The sequence below is a fragment of the Furipterus horrens genome, unplaced genomic scaffold, assembly GCF_987537825.1.
Source record: "Furipterus horrens unplaced genomic scaffold, mFurHor1.1.pri manual_scaffold_5, whole genome shotgun sequence".
In the NCBI taxonomy this organism is placed as follows: Eukaryota; Metazoa; Chordata; class Mammalia; order Chiroptera; family Furipteridae; genus Furipterus; species Furipterus horrens.
In genome coordinates this window covers 117,829,519-117,855,373 of record NW_028327175.1, presented here as the reverse complement: position 1 = coordinate 117,855,373, position 25,855 = coordinate 117,829,519, and the positions used below count along the sequence as shown (strand labels likewise).

The 25,855-nt window shown below is 54.3% G+C and overlaps 1 protein-coding gene and 1 pseudogene across 3 annotated transcripts; one reads left to right on the top strand and one right to left on the bottom strand.

Annotated features, from left to right (window-relative positions):
• Window positions 1–13,056: 13,056 nt before the first annotated feature.
• On the bottom strand, window positions 13,057–13,932 carry LOC150009453 (NADH dehydrogenase [ubiquinone] 1 alpha subcomplex subunit 3 pseudogene; annotated as a pseudogene).
• A 1,378-nt stretch (window positions 13,933–15,310) lies between these two features.
• NHERF2 (NHERF family PDZ scaffold protein 2) lies at window positions 15,311–25,855 on the top strand. 3 transcript variants are annotated; one of them, XM_090277247.1, is made up of 7 exons: window positions 15,312–15,673; window positions 17,954–18,154; window positions 23,725–23,904; window positions 24,173–24,326; window positions 24,405–24,448; window positions 25,009–25,071; window positions 25,323–25,855. In XM_090277247.1, the coding sequence occupies exons 1-7, from the start codon at window positions 15,461–15,463 to the stop codon at window positions 25,479–25,481; spliced, it is 1,014 nt and encodes a 337-aa protein (XP_090133373.1). In that variant the 5' UTR covers window positions 15,312–15,460; the 3' UTR covers window positions 25,482–25,855. The 3 variants fall into 3 exon arrangements, with proteins under 3 accessions (XP_090133374.1, XP_090133373.1, XP_090133375.1); XM_090277248.1 differs by lacking the exon at window positions 25,009–25,071 and having other exon boundaries at window positions 15,311–15,673; XM_090277249.1 differs by lacking the exons at window positions 15,312–15,673; window positions 17,954–18,154 and adding an exon at window positions 21,055–21,187.

Sequence of the window (25,855 nt, the reverse complement as noted above, 5' to 3'; positions counted from 1 at the left end):
GTGGAGCCAGGGCAGAGAGAACAGTGTGGTGGTGGCAGCAGCGGCAACAGCAGCAGGCCAGCGGAAAGCACAGTTACATGTTTTAAAAAGTCAGGAGAGACACCTGGGGAGCGTTCCCAGCTCCTCACCAGACCTCTCAGCTCACTGTCCCAGCACCGGGGAAAATCAAGCCTCATTGCTTCTGACTATGCTGACCAGTGGGGGTTGAGGTGGAGGCAGAAACAGCTGGTCTCTCAGCAGAGTCCACTTGTTTAAAGGGCCCCCACGGTGCAAGTGTTAGAGAAAGGGGGTTCTTTCACGTGGCGCCTTGGTGTAAAACCCAACAACTAGTGTTGAGGAAAACAGGTCTTTATTTACAATATTCCAACCTGGGGAGGACAGTGAGCACTTCAGCTCAGAGCCCTGTTCTCCCAAGGGACCCAGCACTTCCCTTGCTCCCCAAAAGGCTAGAAGTCAAAAACATTCTCAGAAGTTCCCCATCCCTTATCTGTCAGCTGTCTCCTTCAGGATCTGGGGTACGATGTCATTGTAACAGAACCCCTGGGCTGCTGCGATTGAAACAGAACCCACGGGCTGTTTAGTTAGGGGCCCGATTGCCCGCCGCCAGAATTATAACTCTCAATACCAGAGTTTGGCGAAAAGAAAAAGAATTGTTTATTTGCACATAATTCTGTCTCCCCCTCCCAGACCTGGCCAGTCTTAGGAAAGTCAGAAACACCGTTTCCCTACTTCCTAGACACAGTTAAGCTTTACCAGTAGCTGCTAATCACTCAATTCTGATTGGGGAGGTTCTTTCTGTGCTGTGGTGCCCTCCAGCTCTCAATGCAGAACCGCCTGGATTCTCAGCCTCCTTGTAAACTGCCTTCTTGCTGTAAACCGTGTGGATCTCCTCTTTCTCAAAACCGCATGGCGAGAGCTTCTTCTTAAAGCAGCCTGGAGACCCCTTCTCCAAACCACATGGAGGAAGCACACCAGAGCCAGGGCCACAGAGAGAGCAAGCCCCAGAGAGCCAGAGAGCCCAGGCCAGCGTGAGCTAAAATGTCTGCAGCTGCTTATATCTCCCTGACTGAGTCCTCTCACGCAGTGGGTGTTGCAAACAGTTCTGACCATTCACAGAACGCTCCGTAGGCTCTGTCTGCTTCCTCTGTACCATCCCACAGTCCAAGATCCCTCCCATCTTCCTGAGCCTTGGAAGTAAAGCGGATCTTTGTGCAACAATGTTTCCAGCCACTAGCCCCAGGCATGCAAGGGCATCCTGAAAGCTGCTTCCTTTTCCCTATCTCCCAGCTGCAAACTCTGGTGTTTGTTTCTGGACTCCCCCTTTTCTGTAACATCATCAGCCTCCATATAACAGTCCAGGAAAACATGTGCCATGTTGCACTGGATAACGCATGGTTCTCCCTTTGCCCTTTCAAAGTCGCGTGGAGATCCTCTCTTCTCAAAACCGCATGGAAACCTCTTTCCTGCAAACCACGTGGCTCTCCTCTCCTCTTCTCAAAACCGCATGGAGTACATCTCTGCCCTCCTTGCAAACTGCATGGAAAACCCAGCTAAAATGTCTGCTGCCTATTTTTAAACCTCTGACTGCGTCCTCTGTCACAGTGGGTGTGGTAACCAGTTCTGACCATTCACAGAACCTTGCGCAGACTCTGTATGCTCTTTCCATACCATTCCATGGTCAAAACTCCTCCCATCTTCTTGGGGCTTTGGAAGAACCAAAGCCATTTGCATAACTGAGACACTAAGCTTCTAGCCATAGTCATGCAAAGGCGTCTTAAAAGCTGTTCCCTTTTCCCCATCCCCCAACCCGCAGGCTCTGGGGATTTTTGGAGACCCCCACTCTGTAACACTAGAACATCCGCAGAACCACCCACTCTGGGAACGATGGCCAGGGCAGCAGCTAGAGGGGCACCAGTCCAGTGCAGAAGTGGGAGAAGTGCCTGGAAAAGGGGCAAGTGCTGGGCAGGCGGCATTGTTCCTTCTCAGACCCTTCCACCACATACAGCACCAAAACATGGTGAAACAGTTCGCCCATTACTGACAAATCCCTAAGGCTCCACCCCTTACAATGTAGCAGGAGCGACAGCTCTACCTGGGACATGGAGGCAAACAAAAACAAGAGACTTCTGGCCAAGATGGAGGCCTAGACTGACACACTTCGTCTCCCTTCACAACTAAGAAGGAATATAACTACCGCAAAACCAGAAGTAACCAGAAGTTCCAGAAAATAAATGGAAGTCCAACGTATGAAGTTATAAAGAAGTGGTGCTCGTCTGGACAGGTAGGAGGGGCGAAGCTGGGGAGGAGAGTTCAAGCTGTGCTGTCCACGGGGGCAGCAGTGACGGAGGCAGGACAGCGGTAAGTACAGACACCCGTATTTAGGAGGAGGCAAGAAGCACTTGGGGAGCACCCCCGGCTGCAGACCAGACCCGTCAGCTTGCAATTCCAAAGCTGGGGAATGCAGACCGCCATTGCCTTGGACTGTGAGGCCCAGAGGGGGTGGGGACGGAGGAGGAGGCTCCCAGTCTCTCAGCGGAGAGTGAATGACAGGAATGCATCTTGGACCCCCACCCCTGCAGAAAATGCCACAGCGTGGTGAAACGGGTCGCCTGGTTGTGATGAGTGCATGGGGCTCTGCCCCCTATAGCGTAGGCGGTGTGACAGCCCTGCCCAGGAAGCAAAGGTAAATACAAAACGGTCAGGATGGCACAGATCATGATAGAGATCCCAGTGACGCGGCTGACCAGACAGCAAATATCTAATCTAACGGCTCAGCAGATAGGAAATTTTTCTGAGGCTCAGTTCAGAGCTTTGGTTATAAAAATGTTTACAGACCTAACAGCAGATCTTAAGCAACATAGGGAAGGAATGCAGGCTAGTCCTACTGAAATGAACAAAAACACATATGAAACTAGTGGTGAGGGCAAGAAAACCAGGGATCAAATCAACAAATCAGAAAGGGAATGACCAAACAGTCAACCAGTGCAGAAAGAGGAAACAAAAAGTGAGGAAAATGAGGAGAGGCTCAGGAACTTATTGGATAGCTATAAGTGGGCCAACATCTGAATCATAAGGCTGCCAGAAGGAGAAAAAGAAGAACTAGAAATTGAAAAATTATGTGAAAAAATAATGAAGCAGAACTTCCCTAACTTGGGGAACGAAAGAGACTTACAGGTCCAGGAAGCACAGAGAGGTCCAAAAAAACTGGACCCAGGGAGAAACACACCAAGACACATTATAATCAAAATGTCAAAAATTAAGGATAAAGAGAGAATCTTAAAAACAGTAAGAGAGAAGAAGAGAAATACATACAAAGGGGTCCCAATAAGACTATCAGCTGATTTCTCAAAGGAAACTCTGCAGGCAAGAAGGGACTGGCAAGAAATATTCAAAGGAATGAAAAGCAAAAACCTACAACCACGATTACTCTATCCAGCGAAGCTGTCATTCAGAATAGAAGGGCAGAGAAAGCGCTTCCAGGACAAAGTAAAACTGAAGGAGTTCATCAGATCCAAACCACTGTTATATGAGATGTTAAAGGGACTTGTTTAGGAGAAAGAGGATCAAAACTATGAACATTAAAATGAAAACTGTATCACAACAACCAACAACAGAAGCTAGGGAGTTGAAACAAAGACAGACTAAGTAGGCAACGAGAGTGGGAAAAGAATTATAGGTATGGGGAACATTTTGGAGGGAGGTCTGTGGGGAGGGGGAAGGAGGGAAAGGGAGGGAGATGGTACAGGAATTAAGATGCATAATAGGAGGGAGTGGAGTAGACAGAAAGATGTTGAGAAGAACTATATGCACAATCAATGGGCATGGACTAAGGGAAGGGACAACTGGAGGGAGGGGGGTTACTGGGTGGAGGGGAACAAAGGGAAAAGAAATTGGGACAACTGTAATAGCATAAAGCATATTAAAAAGAAAAAAAGTGTAAAGTTGGGGTTTTACAGGGCCCTTCAGAAGTCGGGGCCCAGGGGGCCCAATGCGCCCACTGTTAAATCCACCTCTGCAGCAGGGTATCCAAGAATTCAGCTAAATTCTGACACTACTTGAAGACACCATCAGATTCCACTGGTTAAGGGCTCAGTCCTACAAGACTGACCCCACTCCCCAACGCACTTCAGAAAGTAGTTGCAAGCCCAGGTGCTTCTGACTAGCTGACTATGGCTATAAATCAGATTACCATTACCCACTCCTTGGGTTTGATTCATTTGCTAAAGAGGCTCACAGAACTCAGAGAAATATATTACCCTGGCTGGGTAGTACAGCTGATTAGAACATCATCCCAATATAACAAGGTTGCAGGTTCAATCCCAGTCAGATTACATACATGAATCAACCAAGGAATGCATAAGTAAGTGGGACAAAAATTGATGTCTCCTCTCTCTAAAATTAATACATTTTAAAAAATGTTACTTACTAGAGTAGGGAGGGAACATCTGGTGAAGATGGAGGCATAGGTAGATACACTGCATCTCCCTCCACAAATAAGAAGGAATACGACTACCTCAAAACCAGAGACAACCAGAAGTTCCAGAAAATCAAGGTGCATGGAAGTCCAACAAAGAAAGATATAAAGAAGAAGTACTCACCCAGACAGGTAGGAAGGGCGGAGCTGTGGCGGAGAGGATCAGGTGTGGAGGTAGCAGGGGCAGCAACGACAGCGACTGTGGCTGGCCAGAGGAAAGCACGGTCACACATTTAAAAAAGTAAGGACTCCTGGGGAGCACATCCAGCACCCCACCAGACTGTGCAGCTCACAGTTCCAGCGCCAGGGAATATAAAGCATCATTGCTTCTGACTGTGCAGACCAGTGAGGGTTGGGGCAGAGGAAGAAACTGCTGGTCTCTCAGCAGAGTTGGTTTGTTTAGAGGGCCCCCATGATCCTAGAGTGTCCGCAAACCCACCCACTCTGGGAACAACAGCCAGGGCAACAGCTAGAGAGGTGCCAGTCCCATATGGGAAGTGGGAAAAGTGCCTGGAAAAGGGGTGAGTGCTGAGCAAGCAGCATTGTGAAAACTGTATCACAACAACCAACAACAGAAGCTATGGAATCAAAACAAAGGCACACTAAGCAGGCAACGAGAGTGGAACAAGAATTATAGGTATGGGGAACATATTTGGGGGGAGGTCAGCGGGGAGGGGAAGGGGAAAAGGGAGGGAGATGGTGCAGGAATTAAGAAGCATAGCAGGAGGGAGTGGAGTAGATAGGAAGATGTTGAGAACTATATGCACAACCAATGGGCATGGACTATGGGGGGCGGACAACGGGAGGGGGCGTCACTGGGTGGAGGGGAGCAGAGGGAAAAGAAATTGGGACAACTGTAACAGCATAATCAATAAAACATATAAAAAAATAAAATGACAACAAACTCACAACTATCAACAACTAAATCTAAAAAATAAAACCAAAGTCCAACTAAGCAAATCAGAATAGGAACAGAATCATAGGTATGGGGATCATTTGTAGGGTTATCAGCTGGGAGGAGGAAGGGGGAGAAATGGGGAAATGGTGCAGGGATTAAGGAGCATAATTGGTTGGTACAAAATAGACAAGGGGGAGTTAATAATATAAAAAAGGGTGAAACCAAAGAACTTATGTGCACGACCCATGGACATGAACTAAGGGGGGTGGGATTGCTGGAGGGAAGGGGGGTACTGGGGAGAGGGGAAAAAAGGGGGAAAAATTGGAACTACTGTAACAACATAATCAATAAAATATACTTTAAAAAAAGAAAAAGAAAAAAATTATTTAGCATCTGTGTCCCCATTTGCATGGTTCCTGTGCAGAGGCTTAGGAAGTGAACGTCTGGATTGGGGCAGGAGCCACCCACTCCAAGAGGAAGGTCTCCAGAGTAAATATGGAAAGGATGATGGGTGGTACTTGTGAATTAGGAAAATTTATTGCAAGGAGCTTGATGTATCTCTTGGAGCATTTGGGGGGAAATAGCAAAATAAGTGGCTCAGTTAGTTGGAGCATCTTCCTATGCACTGAAAAGTTGCACATGCCTAGGCTGAGGGTTTGATCCCTGGACGCATATAGGAGGCTGCTTATCGATGTTTCTCTTGCACATTGATGAGGTTTTCTCCCCCTCCCCTTCCTCTCTCTCTCTCAAATCAATAAACATTCTCAGATGAGGATTTTAAAAAATTAGTATATAAAAGAAATGACAACTATCAATGAGAAAGTAAATATAATCATGGTACACTATTTACCTCGGCAGAGAATAATGTTTATATGGTGATAATAGAAACACTGACTAGTGATTTAACCAAAAATTAGAATAAAGAGATATTAGGAGGATAGAGACAAGAAGTGGGTAATTCATCTCCGAGAGATCCAGAGCTTCATCTAAATTAGTAGAAATCGCTCTACTAATCGAAAGAAAGAAAGATAGAAAGAAAAAAAAACAGCTAGAGGAGTTGGAAGTAGTTGGCCCTGCAGTGCAGTACTGGCATGTGAAAGGGTGCCCCAGGGACAGCTTTATTTTTTCCCTTATATTAGAATTTGAAGTATAAAGTATGCTTTTAGAAATGACAACACAGAGATTTGCTTATTCACTGTCATTAGGATGAAGTTCATTCTTGGTTGGGGCCATGAGTACAAAGCAGACATGGTCTCAGCAGACAGAGGGTTTGGTGTGGCATACAAATAGCCTGAAACCATGCTCAGTTGCTGTCTAGAAGGGGCTGCTGTGTGGATGCAAAGAGAGGTGATCCCCAGACAGGACAGTTAGGTCTCCTGGACTATTTGGATCATCGCCTCCTACCATGGAGGTTTGGCTCCAGGCCTCTGGTGGTGGAAAAAGTGACAGAGACCTGGTTAATGGGCCCCTGGGCTCAGGGATGGACAGGTCACTAAGCCCCTCCTCTGCACCCTAGATTGGGAGCTCCCAGAGACCCTCAAACTATTCTGCTCTTTGGTCCCCCAACCTAGCCCTGGGCTCCCTCTCCCACATGCCTTCTGCACACCTCCCCCTGACAGACACCTCCCACTCCTCTGCCCCAATGTGCCCTTTATCCTTCTGCACCCTGACATTTTCATGTGTGTGTGTGTGTGTGTTTCTATGTTCTCTTTATTTTTGAAATCCTCACCCAAGGATATCCTTACTGATTTGAGAGAGAGAGGAAGGGAGAAAGAAAGGAAGAGAGAGAAACATCGATGTGATAGAGAAACATTGATGGGTTGCATCCTGACCAGGGATTGAACCTACAACCTAGGTATCTGCCCTGATGGAGGATTGAACCCAAAACCTTTTGGTGCATAGGACAACATTCCAACCAACTGAGCCACACAGCTAGGGCTGCACCCTGACATTTTCACTCCCTTGGGTCCACAGCCATAAATAAGCTAGAGGTACTGCTGGTATTTAAACTTCAGACACTGAACATAGTATTGTGCAGGATATTTTGCTCAACATTACATTTTTGAGATTTATCCCTGCTACTCCCAGCTCTCTTAAATGTTGTGATTGCCAGAGTCCATTACAGCATAGACCACAATAGATCATTTTTCATGTTGATGAATTTCTCCCTGCAGAAGCTCCCCAGACCGGGCTGCACCTGCCTCGGGTTCCACGGGGCTTTGTGGCCCCAAAGAAGTGTGGGGGTGGTAGCATCCGCAGTGCGCAGCTTGCCCACCCACTCACAGTGCACTCGAGGCCAAGAGACCCCAAGGTAGTGCTGCAGAGACAGCTTTCTGCATGGTCCTCTAGGACCCTCCAAGTATGCAGGCAGCTCCCTGTGCACCCTGTACCCCACTCCCATCTTTGCACCTTCACCCCTCCATCAAAGTGTTTTCACTGGCAGTTTAAGGGGGCTGGGCAGCCTCTGGAACAGACACTGCAGTAGACGGTAGCCACAACCATTTATTGAGCTCCTATAGTATGCCAGGCACAGGTGCCAAAACCCAAGCCTACATTATTCATGCTTACAGCAAGCTGATGAGGTGGCTACTATCATCCACAGTTTACCAATGAGGGAACTGAGAAGAGGTTGAGGCACTTACTCCTTCCCCCACACCCACTACCATCCAGTTTAGGGAGCTGGGATCCGAGGCTTTTGAAGGAAGGGCTGCTGCTGCTGCTGCTGCATCGTCTAAACCTCCCAGGTGATTGCCACAGGCTACTAGGGCCCTTCACACCACAGCAGCAGGTTCGCCATCCTCTACACATGAGTGTGCGTGCGCACATAGCTTCTTAACATAAAAATTTGAGGACAAAAAAAAAGAAAGAAACCTGAGGACAGGCCCAGACTGTTCCCCTAGCCCCAGAATCACCCCTTCCTTTTTACTGAAGAAACAGGAAGAAGGCAAGGGGAGGTTTCCATGGAAAACTGCAGCTGGGGTCCCCAGACTGGAAGTCTTGGGCTGGGAGTCAAGTTTGGGCCTCACTCCTCCCACTGCTTGCCCAGCAGGTGATCCAGAACAAGTCAATTTCCCCCATGTCTGAGTTTCCTCATTGGTAAACAGAATCAGTAATTGTCCCACCTTGCGGCATTGTTTAGAGGTCAGAATAAGGTGTTTCAGGATCCCTGGCATTTGAGATCTAGAAGGTGCCCCAGGAGTGGTGTTGCCAGGTGGCATCCCATTGTTTTGAGGGCTGCATCCTCATCCTCCCTGGGCTGGGGCTCAGGCAAAAATGAGTCAGGCCCTGGTCCTTTCAAAGAAGGCTGTTAAGCCCAGACAGGCCCAGAGGAACTATTCAGATGAGGGGTATTTAAGCAGAATCCTGAAGGATGAGTAGAAGTTTGCCAGGTTGAGAAGGAAGGCACAGAAGCACAGAGGATGGTATAATCATGGGTTGTTGGATATGGCAAAAAAATTGAGACTGGCCCCTGTGGTCTTTGGGGAAACATGACCAGGGAGGGTGCTAGAGGTTGCCAGGGCCTTATTCTGCCCAGGCAAGGGCTGGGGTATGAGGAGGGGTTCATTCTTTATCTTGGAAGCCTTGGGGAACCACTAGCCACTTAGGGAGAGCTTGACGTGGCCAAACCTGTGGTTTCAAGCATCTATTCAGCTACAGCTAGGAAATGGGTTTGTGGGGAGAAGCTAGGGGTGGGAGAGGAAAGGAAAGGAGGTGGGAACGGATGAGAGCTGTGTTAGATAAAGATAAGGCACAGCTCTTGGGGAGGAGATACACAGAAGGTTCCTAGATGGTGTAGAGGGCCCTCACGAATCCAGCTCTGCTTTACCCAATCTGGGCTCTACCAGCCTCCCTATCCTTGTTCTGCTGGTGTCCAACCTGCAAGACCTGTAGCTAAAGGACATCTCTTAGCTCCTGTCCCTCCGTCCCTGGAGGGGAGGAGCGGCACCCTCAAAGGAGCACCAGGATGAGTTCTAGCTAAAGGCCTTCTCAGATAGGGTGCTCCAGTAACCCATGTCCCTGACACAGCAACCTGGGCTCCTCTTCTCCCTGCATTCCTCACCCTACCCTTGGGAGCCCAGCAGTACCGAAGGAGTGAGAAGGGGTGGGGCCACAGATCAGTTTTAGTTGCACCAACTCCTGACCTATAACTTCCTGTGCTCAGGCTCCCAGATGCCCTCATTCCACCAAGTCCAGATCCAGCTGAGCCGGCTCCTGGCCCACCCTACCTGGAGGACAACTACGTGAACACCCTGGTGAGGGGCAAGGGAGTGTGCAGTCCTGGGCTGGGGGACCCTGCGAACCGGCCACTGCTCAAATTGATGTTGCTACTGTCGCGGCCCGCAGGTGCCTGGTATAAGCACCTGTGAATCCCGGCTACTACAGGGTGGGTCAGGCCGCTCACCTTACTTGTGGCACAGCACACTGTGACACTGCAGAACCCTTTGTTCGAACACCCTAGGCCTGCGCATGCACTCGCAAGGACTGTCTGCCAGGGGCACCCTCTACCACAGGCTGTAGCCAGCCAAGCTCTCATGCCTCCCTCTGGGGTTCAGAAATCATGGGAGGTACGATACGTGCCCCCTACTTGATCCAAGACAGGCCTGAGCTCAGCCCCTGCCTTCAGCGCCCCCAAGCCTGACTCAGTCATAGTAGCTTTGGCTTCTTGGGCACGCAGCTCTGGCCATGCCGTGCCCTTTGCCCAAGAAACCTGCCTGATTCCTGTGCCTCACAGTATGACCCTTTTCCTTTGTGATGTGTACGTTAACACCTAGCTTTGCCCCGTGCAAATAGCTGCACCCCCATCCAAATGTCAGGAGCCATCTAGCTGTCCAACATGCCTCCTGCCCTGCGCTTTGATCTGTATGTCCAAGAGGGGCAGAAGGGGAGAGAAACAGAGGCAGAAACACTGCCTGGGCCTGGGTTCCCTTCTCCTCTCTTTGCCAATGCTGCTCCTCCTGTTTCAGGGGTGGGGGTCATTAGACCTGGTCCAGGGTCCCCAAGGAGGGGAGGATTCTCCCCTAGAGGAGAGGTAAGTCAGACCCTGGGTCCTGCTGTCATCCACCAAGGTGTAGAGGAAAAGCAGGAGTTAGAGTTCCCTCCCCAGCTTCCTGGGAGCCCTACAGGGTGCTCTTTCACTATGCCCTCTGGCCAGATTGGGGAGATAGTCTTCCCCAAGGGGGTGGGATCTCAAGACCTGGTGGCCCACCCAACATTTCCCTCATCTCCCAGGGATCTCCTAGGAACCCCTCCCTCCCCTCAGCTTCTGGAGAGGAAGTAGGAATCCCTGCCCCCTTCTTCATAGCCATGCTCTCCCCCTAGGTAGGAAGAGCACCTCCACCTGAGTCCCCTTGCCTCCTCAGGGACGCTCCACCTCTTATACCCCTCCGCATTTCGAGTTATTGGCTCTAACACCTCAACCACCCCATGTACTGTGCTGTGCCCTCCCTCCACCTGGGCCCCCTTCCAGCTCCTCTCTTACAAGTATCTGGGTCCTCCACCCTCCCACTTCCTCTTTAATTCTTTTCAGTATGGGCTCGGACTTCCACAATTGTCCTAGACTCTCACAGTGCCTGGGCACTGTGCTCTGATGCTATCTGTCCTTGGAGTCCACCCTCAGCCACATGGCAAGGTCTTCCCTTGGGACACCCAGCAACTCCTGGGGAGGGTGGTCCCATATCTGTCTGGCTTTGGGATGTTCGTGTGGAACCAACCTTGCACTGCCCCCATGGTCTTTGGAAGCCTTCATCTCTTCTCACTTGCCATTCCTTCTCATTTCCTGATTCATCCTCTGCACATGGTCCCCTAATGTGGGTGCTCATTTTTACTCCACTCTCTCAATTCTTACCCCGAATTTGTTTACCCTAATTTCACCCAGTTTTTTTGTCCCAGGATCTGCACTGGCAGAAGGGGTGGACCCAGACCCCTTGGGTCCTCTTTCTACGCCCCTGAGCCCACTCCTGCCCCTGCACCTCCTCAAACTTAACTTTTCAAACCATGTGTTTTCTGACCTTGTCACATCCAGTGCACACTAAAATGGCTCCCCACCACTGGTGGGACGAAATCCATCTCTGGGTCTGGGCCACAGGGCTGGACCTGTCTCTCACTTTCATTGCTTCCTTTCCTTCCCACACAGCCTGCAAACACTCTGGGCAGGGTCCGAAACAGCACTATGGTCCACCTGAAGGACTCCTGGGCTCCACGTACGATTAAATGCCCCTCCTTGGGGCTGCTCCAACCCTGGGCTTCCATGGGTCTCAGAGATGTTTCCCCAGTCCTTACCAGCGCTTGGCACCAAGTGGTCAGCAAATATTTGGTCACAAGTGCTGGAACACTTGGTGAAAGGCCAGATTTCATGTTGCCTCAGGTACCCCAGGCCAGAGGGGTTGTTGCTAGGTCCATGGTGAGGAAGCATGACTGATTAGGGGTTCGGCAGAGGCTCGGCTTCTTGGCCTCCCACTATGTCCTATATTGCAAGCAGCCCGAGGGCCCCGACCTCACTACAATCCTCATTCAGCAGGCCTGGACACAGTCGAAGTCAGAGGGGTGGGGCCTGGGCAGCCCTACAGGCACTGCAATCCCATACAGAGTCAGCAGGTGGCACTGCGGGGCTGCGCTTCTGGACTACTGCCTGGCTCCCCGCCTCCGGCAACGGGAGGGGTGGGGGTGGGTTGTGGGCGGGGCCAGAGCAGGGTTGGCAGGGCACGGCCCCGAGGAGTCCTCTCGGGGTTTCACGCGCCCCCGGCTTTTCGTATTCCAGGTTCTTCTCTTCTCTCTCCCTCTCTCCTCTGGGTCTCGTTCTACTCTCTTCCCGTCACCAGTCACCGTGGTCCCTCCTGTTCTGATTTCGGGCTCAGAAGAGTAGCCTGGTGTAGTCTGAGTGACGAGTCGTAAGCCTGAGATCCTGGTTATCCCGCGGGGCTATTAAAGGCCATTACGGAGGGAGGCGTCGCTCCCAGGGACATCTGGGCCATTACCTGGGTGTTGGACAAACGGCTCCACCCTACACTGGGCACAAACCCATCTTCGGAGACCAGGCCTCGGCCCGCTGCTACACTCTGAAGTCTCCGCCCAGGCCCACGCTCCGCCCATCGCTGGGATATGGCAGCAGGGAGCTGGGCTCAAAGCTTAGAGGAAAGCCCCCTCCTTACCCAAGGTGGACACTCCGACTCCCCAGGGGAAGGGAGCACCGAAAGCTTTCCACGCTCCCTATCGCGAGGCCTGCCTAGCTAGGTGGCAGGAGTGAGTGAGGGTGTAGGGCAAACAGAGCGGGTCCCAGTGATTTGAAACCCTCTGTTCCAGAGTACCTCCGACCTGACTTCCTTTCCGCCTCTTGCCGGCCTCACCGCCCACCTCCCCTACGCCTTCTCCAGCGACCACAAACAGATCACAGCCCCTGGACACCTTTCAGTGCACACTTCTGGCTCTCTGCCTTCGCTTCTTTTTTCTGCATCTCTCACCCTCATCACAGCGCCAGAGGCTGGAGGAAGCGTGGGGAGAGTTTGCCCAGGAGAGCTGCTGGTTGCTCTTCCTTACCGCTGTTTCTTCAGGCCCTACACACTGACCCTGCTCCCTCTCATTCAAGCCTGTTCCTCCTTTGGAATTTTTACCTGCAGTTCTTCCCTGGGCCTTTTTTTATTTGTTGTTGTTAGCCACTTCCTTTGTTACCTACCCCCTTTTGTTACTGTTACCTTCCCTGGTATTTCCCAGGCTTCGGGGCCTCCTTTGTTATTCTTTTTATTTTTTCGGTTTTCACATTTTTATTGGGGAACACAGGGGAGGGGATCTTCTTCCGGTCAGTGGAGGTGTTCAGTTTCTTCAGCCACTCCAGGCTTGAGCCCTGGGGGTCCTGGGGGTGGCTGGGCACATCGGGCATGTTCCCATCATCTCAGACAGGCGCGGGTAAGTTGTAGGGTGTGACCTTGTTGATCATGGTGGCATACTTGGTGTAGGGGCTGAAGAAGGGCACAGTTACAGCGAGGCCCACGATGGAGAAGGACACGACTAGCACCGGCTCCTTGGCCCAGGCATTTCTGAGGAAGGCAGGGAGTCTCCCAGCCATCTTGGTCTCCGGGCCTCCTTTGTTATTCTGAGGTGCAGTGTTTGTGTCTGGCTGTGACCACATGCCCTGTTACCCCTCCTTCCAGCTGAGTTGTTCCCATCAGTCTTTACTCACAGGCTGAGTTCTTTGCTATGGAAAGAAAAATCCCAGGCAGATCTGGAGGAATGGGGTGGAGGTCTTCAAGCCTGACCCCAGGAACTCAGGGCCCCTACATGTCTGGTGGTCTCTCATTCAGCCACCTCCCTCAACTCTGGGTGGCCCCAAAGCTACAGACCGGCAATCCTTCAGTGGTCCCTGTTGCTCTGGGGTAACCCCTTGGGGTGGTACAGGGTGGACCTCACTGCCCACACCCATCCTCAGCCTGGTTGAGTCCACAGAAGCCAGTCACAGATCAGACAGGCAGCCTCTGGGCCAGTGAACAGACACATGGAGGTGGCCAGCCAGATGGGAGCCTATGGCAGCATCAGCCAGGAACTCAGAGGTGGGGACTAGCCATGCAGCTTTGGCCTAAGTGGCTTTTAGGGGCAGCAGTTGGGGTGTGGACACCCAAGGGTCTTCTGCCCAGGGCAGACCCTGTACTTGGGTGGGGGCTGGGAGCCCCGGCTGAGGGCACTGGAGAGAGAAGGAGCAGCAAGGACTGGGCCTGGGCCTGAGCAGAGCCTACTCCTGCCCTCATGGGGAACTGTCTGGGCTGGTTGTGCCTGATTCCTGGGGACCAGGTATGTACTGGGGATGGGTACATTTGATGGGGAGCCTGCAGCCAGCTGTCTTTTTGTATCTGAGGCTGTGAAGAGTGTGGACTTGGAATCTCATAGTCCTGGGCCCAAGAGGAGCTGGGGAACCTGACCTGGGTCTCTTCCTTCTCCACACTAAGTATCCCGATCTGTAAAATGGCCTGAGCCTCTTGGGTTATTCCAGGTAAAATGCACTCAGAGGGACGACAAAGCATAAATGATTCTCCATTGTGATTACTATTGTCTGGCTGGGGAAAGGGGACACTTTTTCCTCCAGGAGGCAGAGTCTAGGGGATAGGAGCTTGGAGGGAGAGGTGGGCTGGGGTCAGAGGAGGGGAGATACCCTGGTTCCTGCTCATGGAAACAACGCCTGTGAGTGCTGACCACAGGCCAGAACTCAGAGACCAAAGTCTGCAGCACATTTCATCCCAGGTCAGGATTGGTGGGAGGACCAAGACCCTCTTATCCCAGCCAGACAAGCATATTTCCTTATTTCACCCTTTTCAGTCACCAACAATGGGTAGGGGCATGAGTAAGGGGCCCTGGCACAGGGAGGGATTGATGAGGGGAATGTTTAATGGACACACACTGCACAGACCAGGGCAAACACACCTGGGTAGGGCGAGGGAGTCAGTCAGTCACTGGCCTCCAGTAGATGAGAGGGCTGCTGTCATGTCACTTCCAAACCCCTCTTTTTGCCCCCTGGACTATTCTGGGACTTGAGCTGGGCCAGGGCTGTTTGAGCAGGAAGGATCCAGATACATGGACAGTTGTGCTGGTGGTGCTTCCCAAGGAGGCTGGGTAGAGCTGTGGCCCTTGTTACCCTCTGTCCCTATGTGGGGCTCCTTCAGCCCTAGGACTCTTCCTCTCCTACCTCAAGAGACTGTCTTGGTTCAGTGCTCTTCATGCAGTAGGTGCTCAATAAATGCGTCTGGACTAGGAGGCAAAAGAGTTGACTCCAGGAGGCTGTCCCGAGAGGGGGCAAACGGAGGGGGTCCCAGTGATTCGGAACCCTCTGTTCCTGCAGCCTTCCCCCGGGCTTCCCTGGGCTGGCGGGGTGCCCAGACAGGGGCGAGGCCAGGATGGCTTGGACCCAGGGGCGGAGGGGGCGGGGAAGGGGCGGTGCGGGGGCGGTGTCGCAGCCAGAGCTCCAGCGCAAGGCCGAGGCGACGGGAGCCGAGCGGTAGCCTCGGAAGGCGCGGCTGCGACTCTAGCGTCACCCCGTGCCCCTGCTTGCTGGCGGCGGCTGTGAGTGCGGTGGCCAGCCCGTGGCCGGCCGGTGGGTAGCCGGCGCCATGGCCACTCCAGGGCCGCTGCGGCCGCGCCTGTGCTGCCTGGTACGTGGCGAGCACGGCTACGGCTTCCACCTGCACGGCGAGAAGGGCCGTCGCGGGCAGTTCATCCGCCGCGTGGAACCAGGTTCTCCGGCCGAGGCGGCCGAGCTGCGCGCTGGAGACCGCCTGGTCGAGGTCAACGGCGTCAACGTGGAGGGCGAAACGCATCACCAGGTGGGTGCCTGTGCCCCGCCCTGGCTCGCCGGGCCCCCTCCCTGGGAGCGCGTTCGTGGAGGCACTAACGACCACCCGACCGGGCTCTGCCTGCGCCCAAGCCTCACAGCTCGGGGCCAGGAGGAGGTCGCACCAGGGCCTGCGTGCTCCTCCTCTGGGAAGTAGGGGACGTAGCCACGGAGGCAAGGGCCGTCGGCCCCTTCCTAGCACCCTCCCACCAAGCTCGGTCCTGCAACGCAGAGGGAAATCCTGGCAGGGAGGATCCCGCACTGCGGCTCCTCAGCTCATCTCTTTTGATCTTTAGGCTTGCTCTGGCCTCAGTGTGCCAAGTATAGAGGTGTGGGGCACTCTGGGGAGATTTCTGTGCAAGGGGGTGCCCTGGGTGCTTTTCTATGTGTACACACGCACGTGTACACAACTGTGTATATATGTGAGTGTGCAGGTCCCTCTGGGGGTCACCTATGTGCACACACAACTGTCTATGGGGGTGTCACACTAAGGGCATACCTGTGTGTGCCTTCATCAATGAGTATGTGTGGGCTGAACTGTGCATGTGAATATACAAGTATGCACTCTAGATATGTATGTATATGTGTGGACAAATCTGTACTCTTGGGGAGGGGTGTGTCCAGGCGTGTGTGTTGACCCGCCTGCCTGTGTGTAATCGTCAGTGTGTGTTGGCAGCCGGTGTTCTCATGGGTGTCCTGGCTGATAGTGTCTTCGCCCCAGTGGAAATCTCTGCTGGTCGTAGTACATTCCTCTCCTTGGAGGCTGCCTGGCTCTGCAGAGGTCACCAGGCCAAAGCCCCTGCCTCCTGTAGCTGAAGATAAAGGCCAGAGGGAGGGCAATGTGTCTTGTTTCTGCAGGTTCTGACCCCTAGGGGTGTCCATCTCCCACTGGCTTGTGACTCACCTTGCCTGGGTATAGCCACTTCTGCTCAGGTTCCTCTGTGTTCTCCCAGCACCCATGCGTTCATGACCTGTTTGGGTATCCAGCCCCTGGAGCCTAGAGATTAATGTATTGGGCCTTGGCTGGTCTGGGAGCAGAGCTCCTGGGCCCTTGTCGATCCACCTGTCAGCTCTTCTGTCTTCCACTCAGAATGTCAATCTCATAAGGCTGTTTACTGAAGGACGGTGGGCATCAGGGCCAGAGGGCTTCGTTTGACAGAGCACAGGGAGGGGCTGGCAAACCTGGCACCTAGCCACTGTTTAACAGTCACTGCCACTCTTGCCCCAGACCTCTGGGTGCTGGCCTAAGAACTTCACACACAGGACGGCATGGGACCCTCCGGAAGGGTCCCATATTACAGATGAGAGACCCGATGCTTGGAGATATTGAGTGACTCCTTTGGGTACCACAGTTGGGACGAGGCAGGGTGCTGGGGTCCTACTACACAGAGAGAAAGGAGGGGCAGAGAAGGGCCAGGGAAAACATGGGTCTGCTTGAGACCCTCCTCTCTGTGTACAATTTTTGCCAAGTAGCTGACCGGGGCCTCTTGTCTGCCTTCCTGTAGGCTTTGGGGTAGAGATGGGGATGTTATCCTTCCTACCTCAGTGACAGGTGGGCAGTTACTCTGTCTCCCTACAAGGCACACACTGGCATGCATGCTGCATGGCCAACCATATGCTCTAGATCCTGCATAAGCACTTGCATAGACATGCAGATGGCCACATGCCACACGTGTCCCACACCTCCCCACCCCACCTCCACCTGCTGGGTTCAAATCTTGCTTCATGTGTAGTTGCTGACTAGGTGCCTTGCCAAAGGAACTCAGGGCTTTCTCCTTATGAAGGTCCAGCAGGAATGGGTCTGTGGTCATGGTTTGGAGCGAATGGACAGCCTAGATGCAGGGTTTAGACTTCTGTGCTCTACCACTGAAGGACAGAAATGGGCACAGACACACTCAGATTAACACCCAGGAGATGCCTCTCTCAAACCCAGACTTAGAGACAGATCCTGAAACATATAGGTGCATACCTGCACAGCTGCCTCACCCAGATTTCCATCTCCTCTTGGAGAAGATCCTGGACTGAGGCAAGGACCTGGGATCATACTGCAGTGCTTGCAGCCTGGGCCCTAGTGTCAGGAGCCCCAGCAGAGGAGGGAGGGAGCTGCTGGAGTCCGGGGTTAGGGGGTGGAGCCGACAGGCCACTTGGTCTAGCCACCCACCCCTAGTAGGCCAGCTGCCTGCCCACAAGCCCTGCCAGCCTTGAGTGGTGCCACTGTCTGTGTGCCGCCCAGAGAGCTGGCTGCTGACCCACTCCCACCTGCCTGTCCCAGGTGGTGCAGAGGATCAAGGCTGTGGAAGGGCAGACCCGGCTGCTGGTGGTAGACAAGGAGACGGATGAGGAGCTGCGCCGGAGGCAGCTGACCTGCACTGAGGAGATGGCCCAGCAAGGTCTTCTACCCGCCCATGATCTCTGGGAGCCAACGCCAGTCTGGACACATGCAGGCAGCCCTGGCTCCAAGGATGGCCAGAAGGTATGGCAGATTCTGCCCACAGGGACCACCTTGGCTTCTCCCAGAACCATCTTGGCCTCTTGATAGCAGTCTGTTTCTCGTCACCTCCAGAAGTAACTGTCTGAGTTCCTTCTGCCTCTCAGGGCTCTTCTTTGCCCCTGGTGACTACCCTCTTGGCTGCACTCTTCCTGCCCACTGACTGTTTTAAGCTGGTTAGGATCAGGTCAGCCTGGTCCTTGGCCCCTGGCCCTCTCCCAGAACGCTCAGATCCACCTGATCTAGGGAGGGGCCACTCTGACAAGGGCCCCTCCCCTGTCTAGGGGCCGAGGAACCCAACCCAGGGAGGGGCTGCTGGGATGTCCAGCTCTTTGCCTGTGTCTGGTGTCTGTCTGTGGCTCTGTCCCTCTGTCTGCTTGTTCTCTGAAGGCCTTGGTTAGGGGTTGGCCCTCCTCTGTGGGCAGTGTATGGTTGGGGGCAGCCGAGGAGACTAAGCTGAGTCCTCATCTGATGGTCTAAAGGGTTGGGGTACCTTCCCCATCTCTTCCCCAAGGCTGGAGAGCTGGAAAAGAATTAATAGGGTAGGGTGTGCTGTTCCAGGGCAGCGGTCCCCAACCTTTTTGGCACCAGGGACCAGTTTCCTGGAAGACAATTTTCTGAGGGGAAGGTGGGGAACAGGAGTCAGAGCTTAGGCAGTAGTGAGAGTGAAGCTTCGAAGCTTTACTGACTTGCCCTTGCTCACCTCCTGCTGTTTGGCCTGGTTCCTAACAGACCCACTACCAGTCTGAGGCTGGGGGTTAAGGACCTGTGGCCTAGAACAAATACCTTGAGCAGGGGGTGGTGACCCTATGTGGGAAGCAGCTGGAGGCCAAGAGGAAGAGCCTGGGGCTGCTTGTTCCTCCCTCATGAAAGTCCCATGTTATTGTCTCTCATGTCCCTTCTCCTTTCTTTATTTTTAAAAGATTGTATTTATTTATTTTTAGAAAGAGAAGGGAGGGAGAAAGAGAGTGAGAGAAACATTGATTGGTTGCCTCTCGCACATACTCTGACCGAGGACAGAACCCACAACCCAGGCATGTGCCTTGACCAGGGATCGTACCTCTGACCCTTCGCTTTGTGGAATGATGCCCAACCAACACTTGAGCAACACCAGTCAGGGCTCCCTTTTTGATTTTTAAAGCCAAACAAATCCCCCCCACCCCCACCCTGGGCTGGTGTGGCTCAGTGGATTGAGCCGCTTCTTGTGAACCGAAAGGTTGCCAGTTTGATTCCTGGCCAGGGCACATGCCTGGGTTGCGGGCCAGGTCATCCATTGGGAACCTGTGAGAGGCAACCAATTGGTTGTGTTTCTCTGCCTCTCTTTTCTCCCTCCCTTCCTCTCTCTCTAAAAAAAATAAATAAATAAAAATCTTTGAAAAGAAAAAATAATCTAAAAAAAAACATAGAAAAACAAATCCCACTTTGAAAACCACTGGCCTAAGCCTAGTGGAGGGGTGAGATCTGAAGTTTCTGGGTGTGCAGGGGATCCCAACATCTGCCTTGTCCTATGCCTGTGACCTGGGGCACAGTCCTGAGCTTTTTGTTCTAAAAGGAGGGGAGATTGTCTCAGGGCCTTGGTGGTAGGCGGTGTAGTTTTCATTTTGCCCTGGGGCCACTGAAGGCTGGAACAGGGGGTGTTAGGTTCAGATTTGTCATATCAGAGGGGTCCTGGGATGATTTGCTGGCCAGGCCCCTCCCAGGCCTGAGGGTTGGAGCCTCCCTCCTTCCTGGGGCATCCCACACCCGTCCCAGGATGGGCCCCTCCCCCCAGGCTTTTGTCCATTGATTTAGACACAAATGGCTGAGTTCACCTTCCTGTGGAAAACTTCACCCTCAGGCCTTATCTTCAGGATGGGGTGACCCACCTTGTCCTTGGGTGGAGCCTTCCCCCTCTGCTATTTCTAGCTCTGGGGCTGCAGGAAGCCCTGGGAGGGGGCTTCCTGTGGGTGTCTGTGGGTGTATTTTTAGAGAAACAGGGGGAGGGAGGTCTGCCTGTCAGGTTTCTCTGTGGTTGGGGCTGGCCTGGGGACTTGGACCCCAGAAGGTCAGGGGAGGCCCAGAGGACAGAGACCCCCAGTTTTGTTTGGCTAAGTTCAGAGCATCAGAAGGAGGCATGGGGCCTGGGTGGGGGACGTCACTCAAGTGGCTCTGCTCCAAGGAGATAGGAGTGTGTACTTTGCTTTCATGCAGGATGAAGGGCCCACCCCTGGTGCCACGTATCCACTCTCAGCCTCAGTTACCTCCTGTCTGGGGCTGAGAGGAGAGAGGCAGGACAGGTGAAGGACACTGATGTGGCCAGCCCTTCCCTTTGAGGGCTCTCAGGGTCTTGTAGGTGGTGACTCAGGCCCTGGCCAGACTGGGGCTGATAGTGATGATAGGGGACAACCCCTAAACAGAGCCAGGGCAACTAGCAACTAGCAGTGCCAGGTAGGGGCGCTGATAGACCTTGGGTCCTTTTCTTTCTCACAAGAAGTCTGTGTCGTACCCTCTGGTTCTGGGGATCCTTGGAGGTTGAAAGTGAGTGAGGTAACAGAGTCCTGCAGGGCCTTGTCCTACAAGAGGGCCCCTGGGGCTCTTTGCTCCTGCCTGCACCCTATGATCCACAGCAGAACTGTCCTATTCTGGGGCCTGGGTTCTTCCCTTGTATCCATGTCTCCCCAGCCCTGAGTCCTGGGAGCAGGGCAGGGCCTTGCAGCAATTTCCTTCCCTTCTTGGGACGGAAACTTAGCCAGTGGGAAGAGGGGGTGGGGCGCCAGGCTGGAGCATCAGTAAGGGGGTTGCTCAGCCTCCACCCTGTTCCCCAGAGTGACTCAGCCCTATGTCCCCACCTGTTCCTGGGTCTCAGTGGGAGGTGGATAAATGGGGTGGCAGCCTGGGCCAGCCAGAGAGCTCAGGCCACTCCAGATGGATGTTCACTGCCATTTCTGTCCTGCCTCCATGGCCTGCTCCTGGAATTCCACACCACCTGCCCCGGTCCCAGGAGCCCCTCCGCGGAGCCCATCCTTGGGGCTTGTGCAGGTTAGGTGGGGTGGGGACAGGGTGGGCAGTGAGAACCCTAGCAGCCAGTTTAGCCTGTGTCCCCAGGGTTAGGAGAGGGGACCCTGATGTGAACAAGCTGGACCCTGAATAACAATGGGACCTTTCTCTGCCAAGGCTGGTGAGTCAACATCTGGGGGGGGGGGGTTGCTGCAGCCTAGCTCTTGGGGTACCCCCATGCCAGTCTCTTTGTCTGGTTAAAGGCATGCATGGCTGGGAGGACAGGCCTTGTCCAATTCTGGGGCAGCCCTGCTGGGATCCGTGGGAGCCTGAGGGCCTGGCTGGGAGAGGGCAGGAAGTATGCTGAGCCAGGGCAGGGAGTGAGGAATGTGAGCAATGTGCTGGCCTGCCTGCGCCCCCTCCAGACCCGCTGCTGCCTGCTCTCCTGCAGGGCCTCCCTGCTGGGTCACTGCATTACAGCCCCTCATCTTGAGAGTCTGGTGCTAGGTTTGGTGCTCCATGGAACCTGGGCTCTCATAAGGAGAGTTATTTAGGCTAGACATTGGAAGAAACCTCATGGCTCGTGCGATGAGAGGCAGCTGTGCTGGGTTGAGGCCAGTATGGTCCTGAACCTGGATGTGACTTCAGTGCGGCCTCATGGCCCTGGATCCCCCTAAGTTGATGCCCCCCCAGATCCTTTTCCTGTTTAAGACCTTGACAGACCCTGTCCTGAAGGTTACTTTGGAGGCTGTGGGAAGAGACCACAGGGCCCGTACCACTGGGCTGTCCTTTCACAGGTGTGGGCTGCCTTGTGTGTCCATGTAGTGTGTTTGCCAGCATATGTTTGGATGTCTGGTCTCTTTGACTGTGGGGTATGTCTCTGGGCCCATGTCCACATTCCATGTGGGGTCATATCACACTTCCAGGTTCCATGCATGGCCCTGGCCTTCGATCTGCTCTGTCCCAGTCAGCCTTGGGGCCCCATGCTCTGACAGCCTGTACCTGAGAGGTGCCTCTGGGAAGGTGTGGGTCCTCTTCCACGTTGCATGTTTATACCTCCAGGTTTGTCTGGAGAGGACATGAATTTGTGTAGTGGGGCTGTGGAGAATTTCGGGTCTCATACCTCCCCCAGTTCAAACCACATTGCCCAGCCCAGCCCCTAGGGAACTGAAGAGCAGCAGCTCTGTCCCCGGAGTTCTTGGGGTTATAGGGCCAGATGGTAGCCTGCAGTGGGTAGTCCCCCGAGGGTTCTGGGCAGGATTTGGGGGTTACAGAAAGGGTCTTGGAGGAAGGGCACAGGCTGGACAGGAAGAAGTTTTTTCACCAGGTAGGAAGGCCCCAGCCCTGGAGCAAGGCACCCACACTGTGAGGAAAGACTCTTGGCCCCACAGCTGGGTGGCTACCAGCTGGCAGGCCAGAACATTCACAGTCAGATTTGGGGTTTGGAACCCAGCTGCAGGCTTGGAGGCTGGAGTAGTCAAGGGGGAGGCCTGGGCTGTGGGGGCTGTGGGAGCAGGGGTCCAGGGCCTAGAGACATTCCCTGAGGCTCGAGGGGCCCTCTCTTCAGTGCCACCCTCAACCTGGCCAAAGGTCCGTCTACCACTCGTAGGGAGGGGCCTGATGAGCACTCCCACCCCGAACACTCACCTGCACATGCACTTGAGCCCCGAGCGTCCCAGGAAACCTGAGCTGCTGCCTGCCTGCTCACTCCGGCCACCGCCATGTTTAATTGAGCACCAGTAGCCGCTGGCCACTCAGCACCGTGGTCACTGACTGCCCCAGGCCCCGGCTGGGTGGGGGTCCTGGGGCTTAGCCCCTGCCGGCACAGCTCCCCGGCCCAGAGCCCTACTGCAGGATGCCAGAGGTAAAGCAAGGCAAGGGCCCTGGGCTGTTGATGGGGGACCTTCAGGGCACCAGAGGCCTCTGTCCGAGAAGGGGGGGCAGGAGGGCAGGCCCCACCCTTGGCCCTGGCACCAGGCTCCTGCCGCAGCTGCTGCATCCTCTGTCTCTGGTGGGGGTTGGGATGGAGGTGGGGGTGGCTCCGGCTTGCCCTGGAATGTGAAAGCAAACACAGTAGCACTGCCACCAGCCCTATGGGAGAGAAAACAAAACTGCCCAAGCCTAGCCGCACACACAGAGGGAGATGGTGATGAAGGTGCTTGCGACAGGGCTCGTGAGGACAGCCATCTGGGACGTTGCAATGAGTGGCGGCTGGTCTCACCTGGCCTCTTGTAGGACCCTGGCCTGTGCTCCTTTAGCCTATTGATTCTCCCACTATTCCTAAGGTCCTTGGCCCCATCAGAAGTCATTTTGGGGACTGGAAATTAAGACTGTGCCCAAAGATGTCACAGCTGGAGCAGAGTTATAGGCAGCTTAATGAGGCCCCTGGGCATGGGTGCACAGTGTTTGTCTCTGCCACTGGGCAGGGGCTGATGCCCAGTGAAGGATTGTGGCTACTTCCTGCCCACAACCGCTGCTGTGCTGCACACTGGGGGCCAGAGGCCTTGGGGTGGTTTCAGTGGCCTCTGGGGGTGAGGGATCAGAGCTGGGGCCTGACCCCTAGTCCCATGTTCCTGCAGGATGTCAATGGGCCTGCAAGGGAGCTTCGCCCCAGGCTCTGCCACCTGCTAAAGGGCCCCCAGGGCTATGGGTTCAACCTGCACAGTGACAAGTCCCGGCCAGGACAGTACATTCGCTCGGTCGACCCCGGCTCGCCTGCCGCCCACTCTGGCCTCCGTGCCCAGGATCGACTCATCGAGGTACCCATCACTGAGGCTTTGGGGTGTCAGGTGCCCCATGTGCATTGTCCTCTGTGTGGATGTCTATGCCTGTGTCCCCTGTTTGTGTCTGGGCCCCAGGTCCTCCCTGGGAGGAGGGGAGTTTCTGGGAACTTGAGCTGGCATTCCTCTTGCTGCCTCGGCTGGTGACAACATTGATGAATATTTGATGCCACACCTGGCCAGGCAGCTCGGGGGGCTGGTGGGGGCCTGCCCTCAGGTAGTGCTGTCCACATGCTACTGGCGGCAGGTGAATGGGCAGAATGTGGAGGGGCTGCGCCATGCAGAGGTGGTCGCCAGCATCAAGGCACGGGAGGATGAGGCCCGGCTGCTGGTGGTGGACCCTGAAACAGACGAACACTTCAAGAGGCTGCGGGTCACACCCACTGAGGAGCATGTGGAAGGTGGGCTGCTGCCCTGGGGGCCTGTTGTGGGTCAGGGTGAGGGGCAGCTAGGCAGCCATTGACACACTGTCCCCACAGGTCCACTGCCATCACCAGTCACCAATGGGACCAGCCCTACCCAGGTGAGTGGGTGTGTCCAGGAGACCACAGGGGCTTCTCTGGGGATCCCCAGGCCTGACAGAGCCCCCCATCTCTTAATATATTCGAGGTTATTACACCCAATCTGGCCCCAACACTCCCAGCTTTAGTGCCCCCTGTGGGTCCTGTCCCGAGTCAGCCACACCCCAGCCCCACATTGCAGGCAGGGCAGGCACCTCCAGCTTGAGGGCTGCTGCCTTTGCTGTTCTTTCTGTTCAGCATTGTCTGGTTACCTGGAGTCTCAGTCTCTCCTCAGGAAGCTGTCCCTGGCTTTGCCCCAGGTGACGCTCATGTGGGTAACTTGTGCATCAAAACTGCCCCTCCTCATTATGAGTCAGCCAGGGCTGGGCCACCTGCTTGTTCACTGTTTAGTCTATTATAGAGTCCTACCTACAATGGGCTTGGAGTGTAGCATAGGCTTGGCGCTCACTGCTGAGTGGAGGAATACGTGCAGCTCTGGTGTGTATATGTGTATGTATGTGTGTGTACACCAGTGACTCCTGGGCAGGGCCTCTGAAGCTACGCCTTGCCCTTGGTTTCCCAGCTCAATGGTGGCTCAGCGTGTTCATCCCGAAGCGATCTACCTGGCTTAGACAAGGACACTGAGGTAGCAAATGTCCACTCACCTCCTCTGCTATGCTTACACTCCAGGGGTGGGGGCGGCAGAGAGGCCTTTAGGGTGGGTATTTGTGGAACTTTCAACCTGGGCAGTGGGGCTGCGGCCTCCAGGAAGCCCTCTTGGGTCTACTGCCTCAGCCCCACCAGGTGGCCTGGCCTCTGGTGTGAGCTCCTTGGGAAGGTTCATCAGGTTGGGAGGCTTGGGCCCAGGGCTCACTCTGACCATCTGTCTGCCCCCAGGATGGCAGCACCTGGAAGCACGACCCTTTTCAGGAGAGTGGCCTCCACCTGAGCCCCACAGCAGCTGAGGCCAAGGAGAAGGCAAGAGCTACTCGGGTCAACAAGCGGGCACCGCAGATGGACTGGAATCGGAAGCGTGAGATCTTCAGCAACTTCTGAGCCCCTCCCTACCCATTTACTGGACCTGGGTCTCCTTCCTGCATGGACTTTGGGCCTCGCCCCTTGGGTCCAGACCAGAGCTCCCCAAGCCTCAGTGGACTGGAGGAGGTGCACCCTCACTCCCAGAAGCCATGGTGGCCCCACCACCACCCAGGAACCAGCCCACGTCTCAGTGAGTCTCTGTCCTGATCCCCCTACCGTGGGTGCTGATGGAACGTGGGAGTAGGATTGGGGAAAGGGAGCCCCGAGTATGTGAGAGAAACAGGGAGAAAGGGAGGGGCAGCAGTGTGACCCTAGGGGCCAGGCCCTTGCTGTTCTGCTCAGGCCTGCTGACTTAAAGGAATCTGTGGTTTTGTTTTTCCAAAAAAAAAAAA

What these genes read in the sequence shown, in the direction of transcription:
- NHERF2 (XM_090277247.1), top strand. Translation starts at nt 15,461, where the DNA reads ATGGCCACTCCAGGGCCGCTGCGGCCGCGCCTGTGCTGCCTGGTACGT. An exon ending in AGGGCGAAACGCATCACCAG is followed by an intron (nt 15,674 to 17,953) that starts GTGGGTGCCTGT and finishes TGCCTGTCCCAG; the next exon opens with GTGGTGCAGAGGATCAAGGC. An exon ending in GCTTAGACAAGGACACTGAG is followed by an intron (nt 25,072 to 25,322) that starts GTAGCAAATGTC and finishes GTCTGCCCCCAG; the next exon opens with GATGGCAGCACCTGGAAGCA.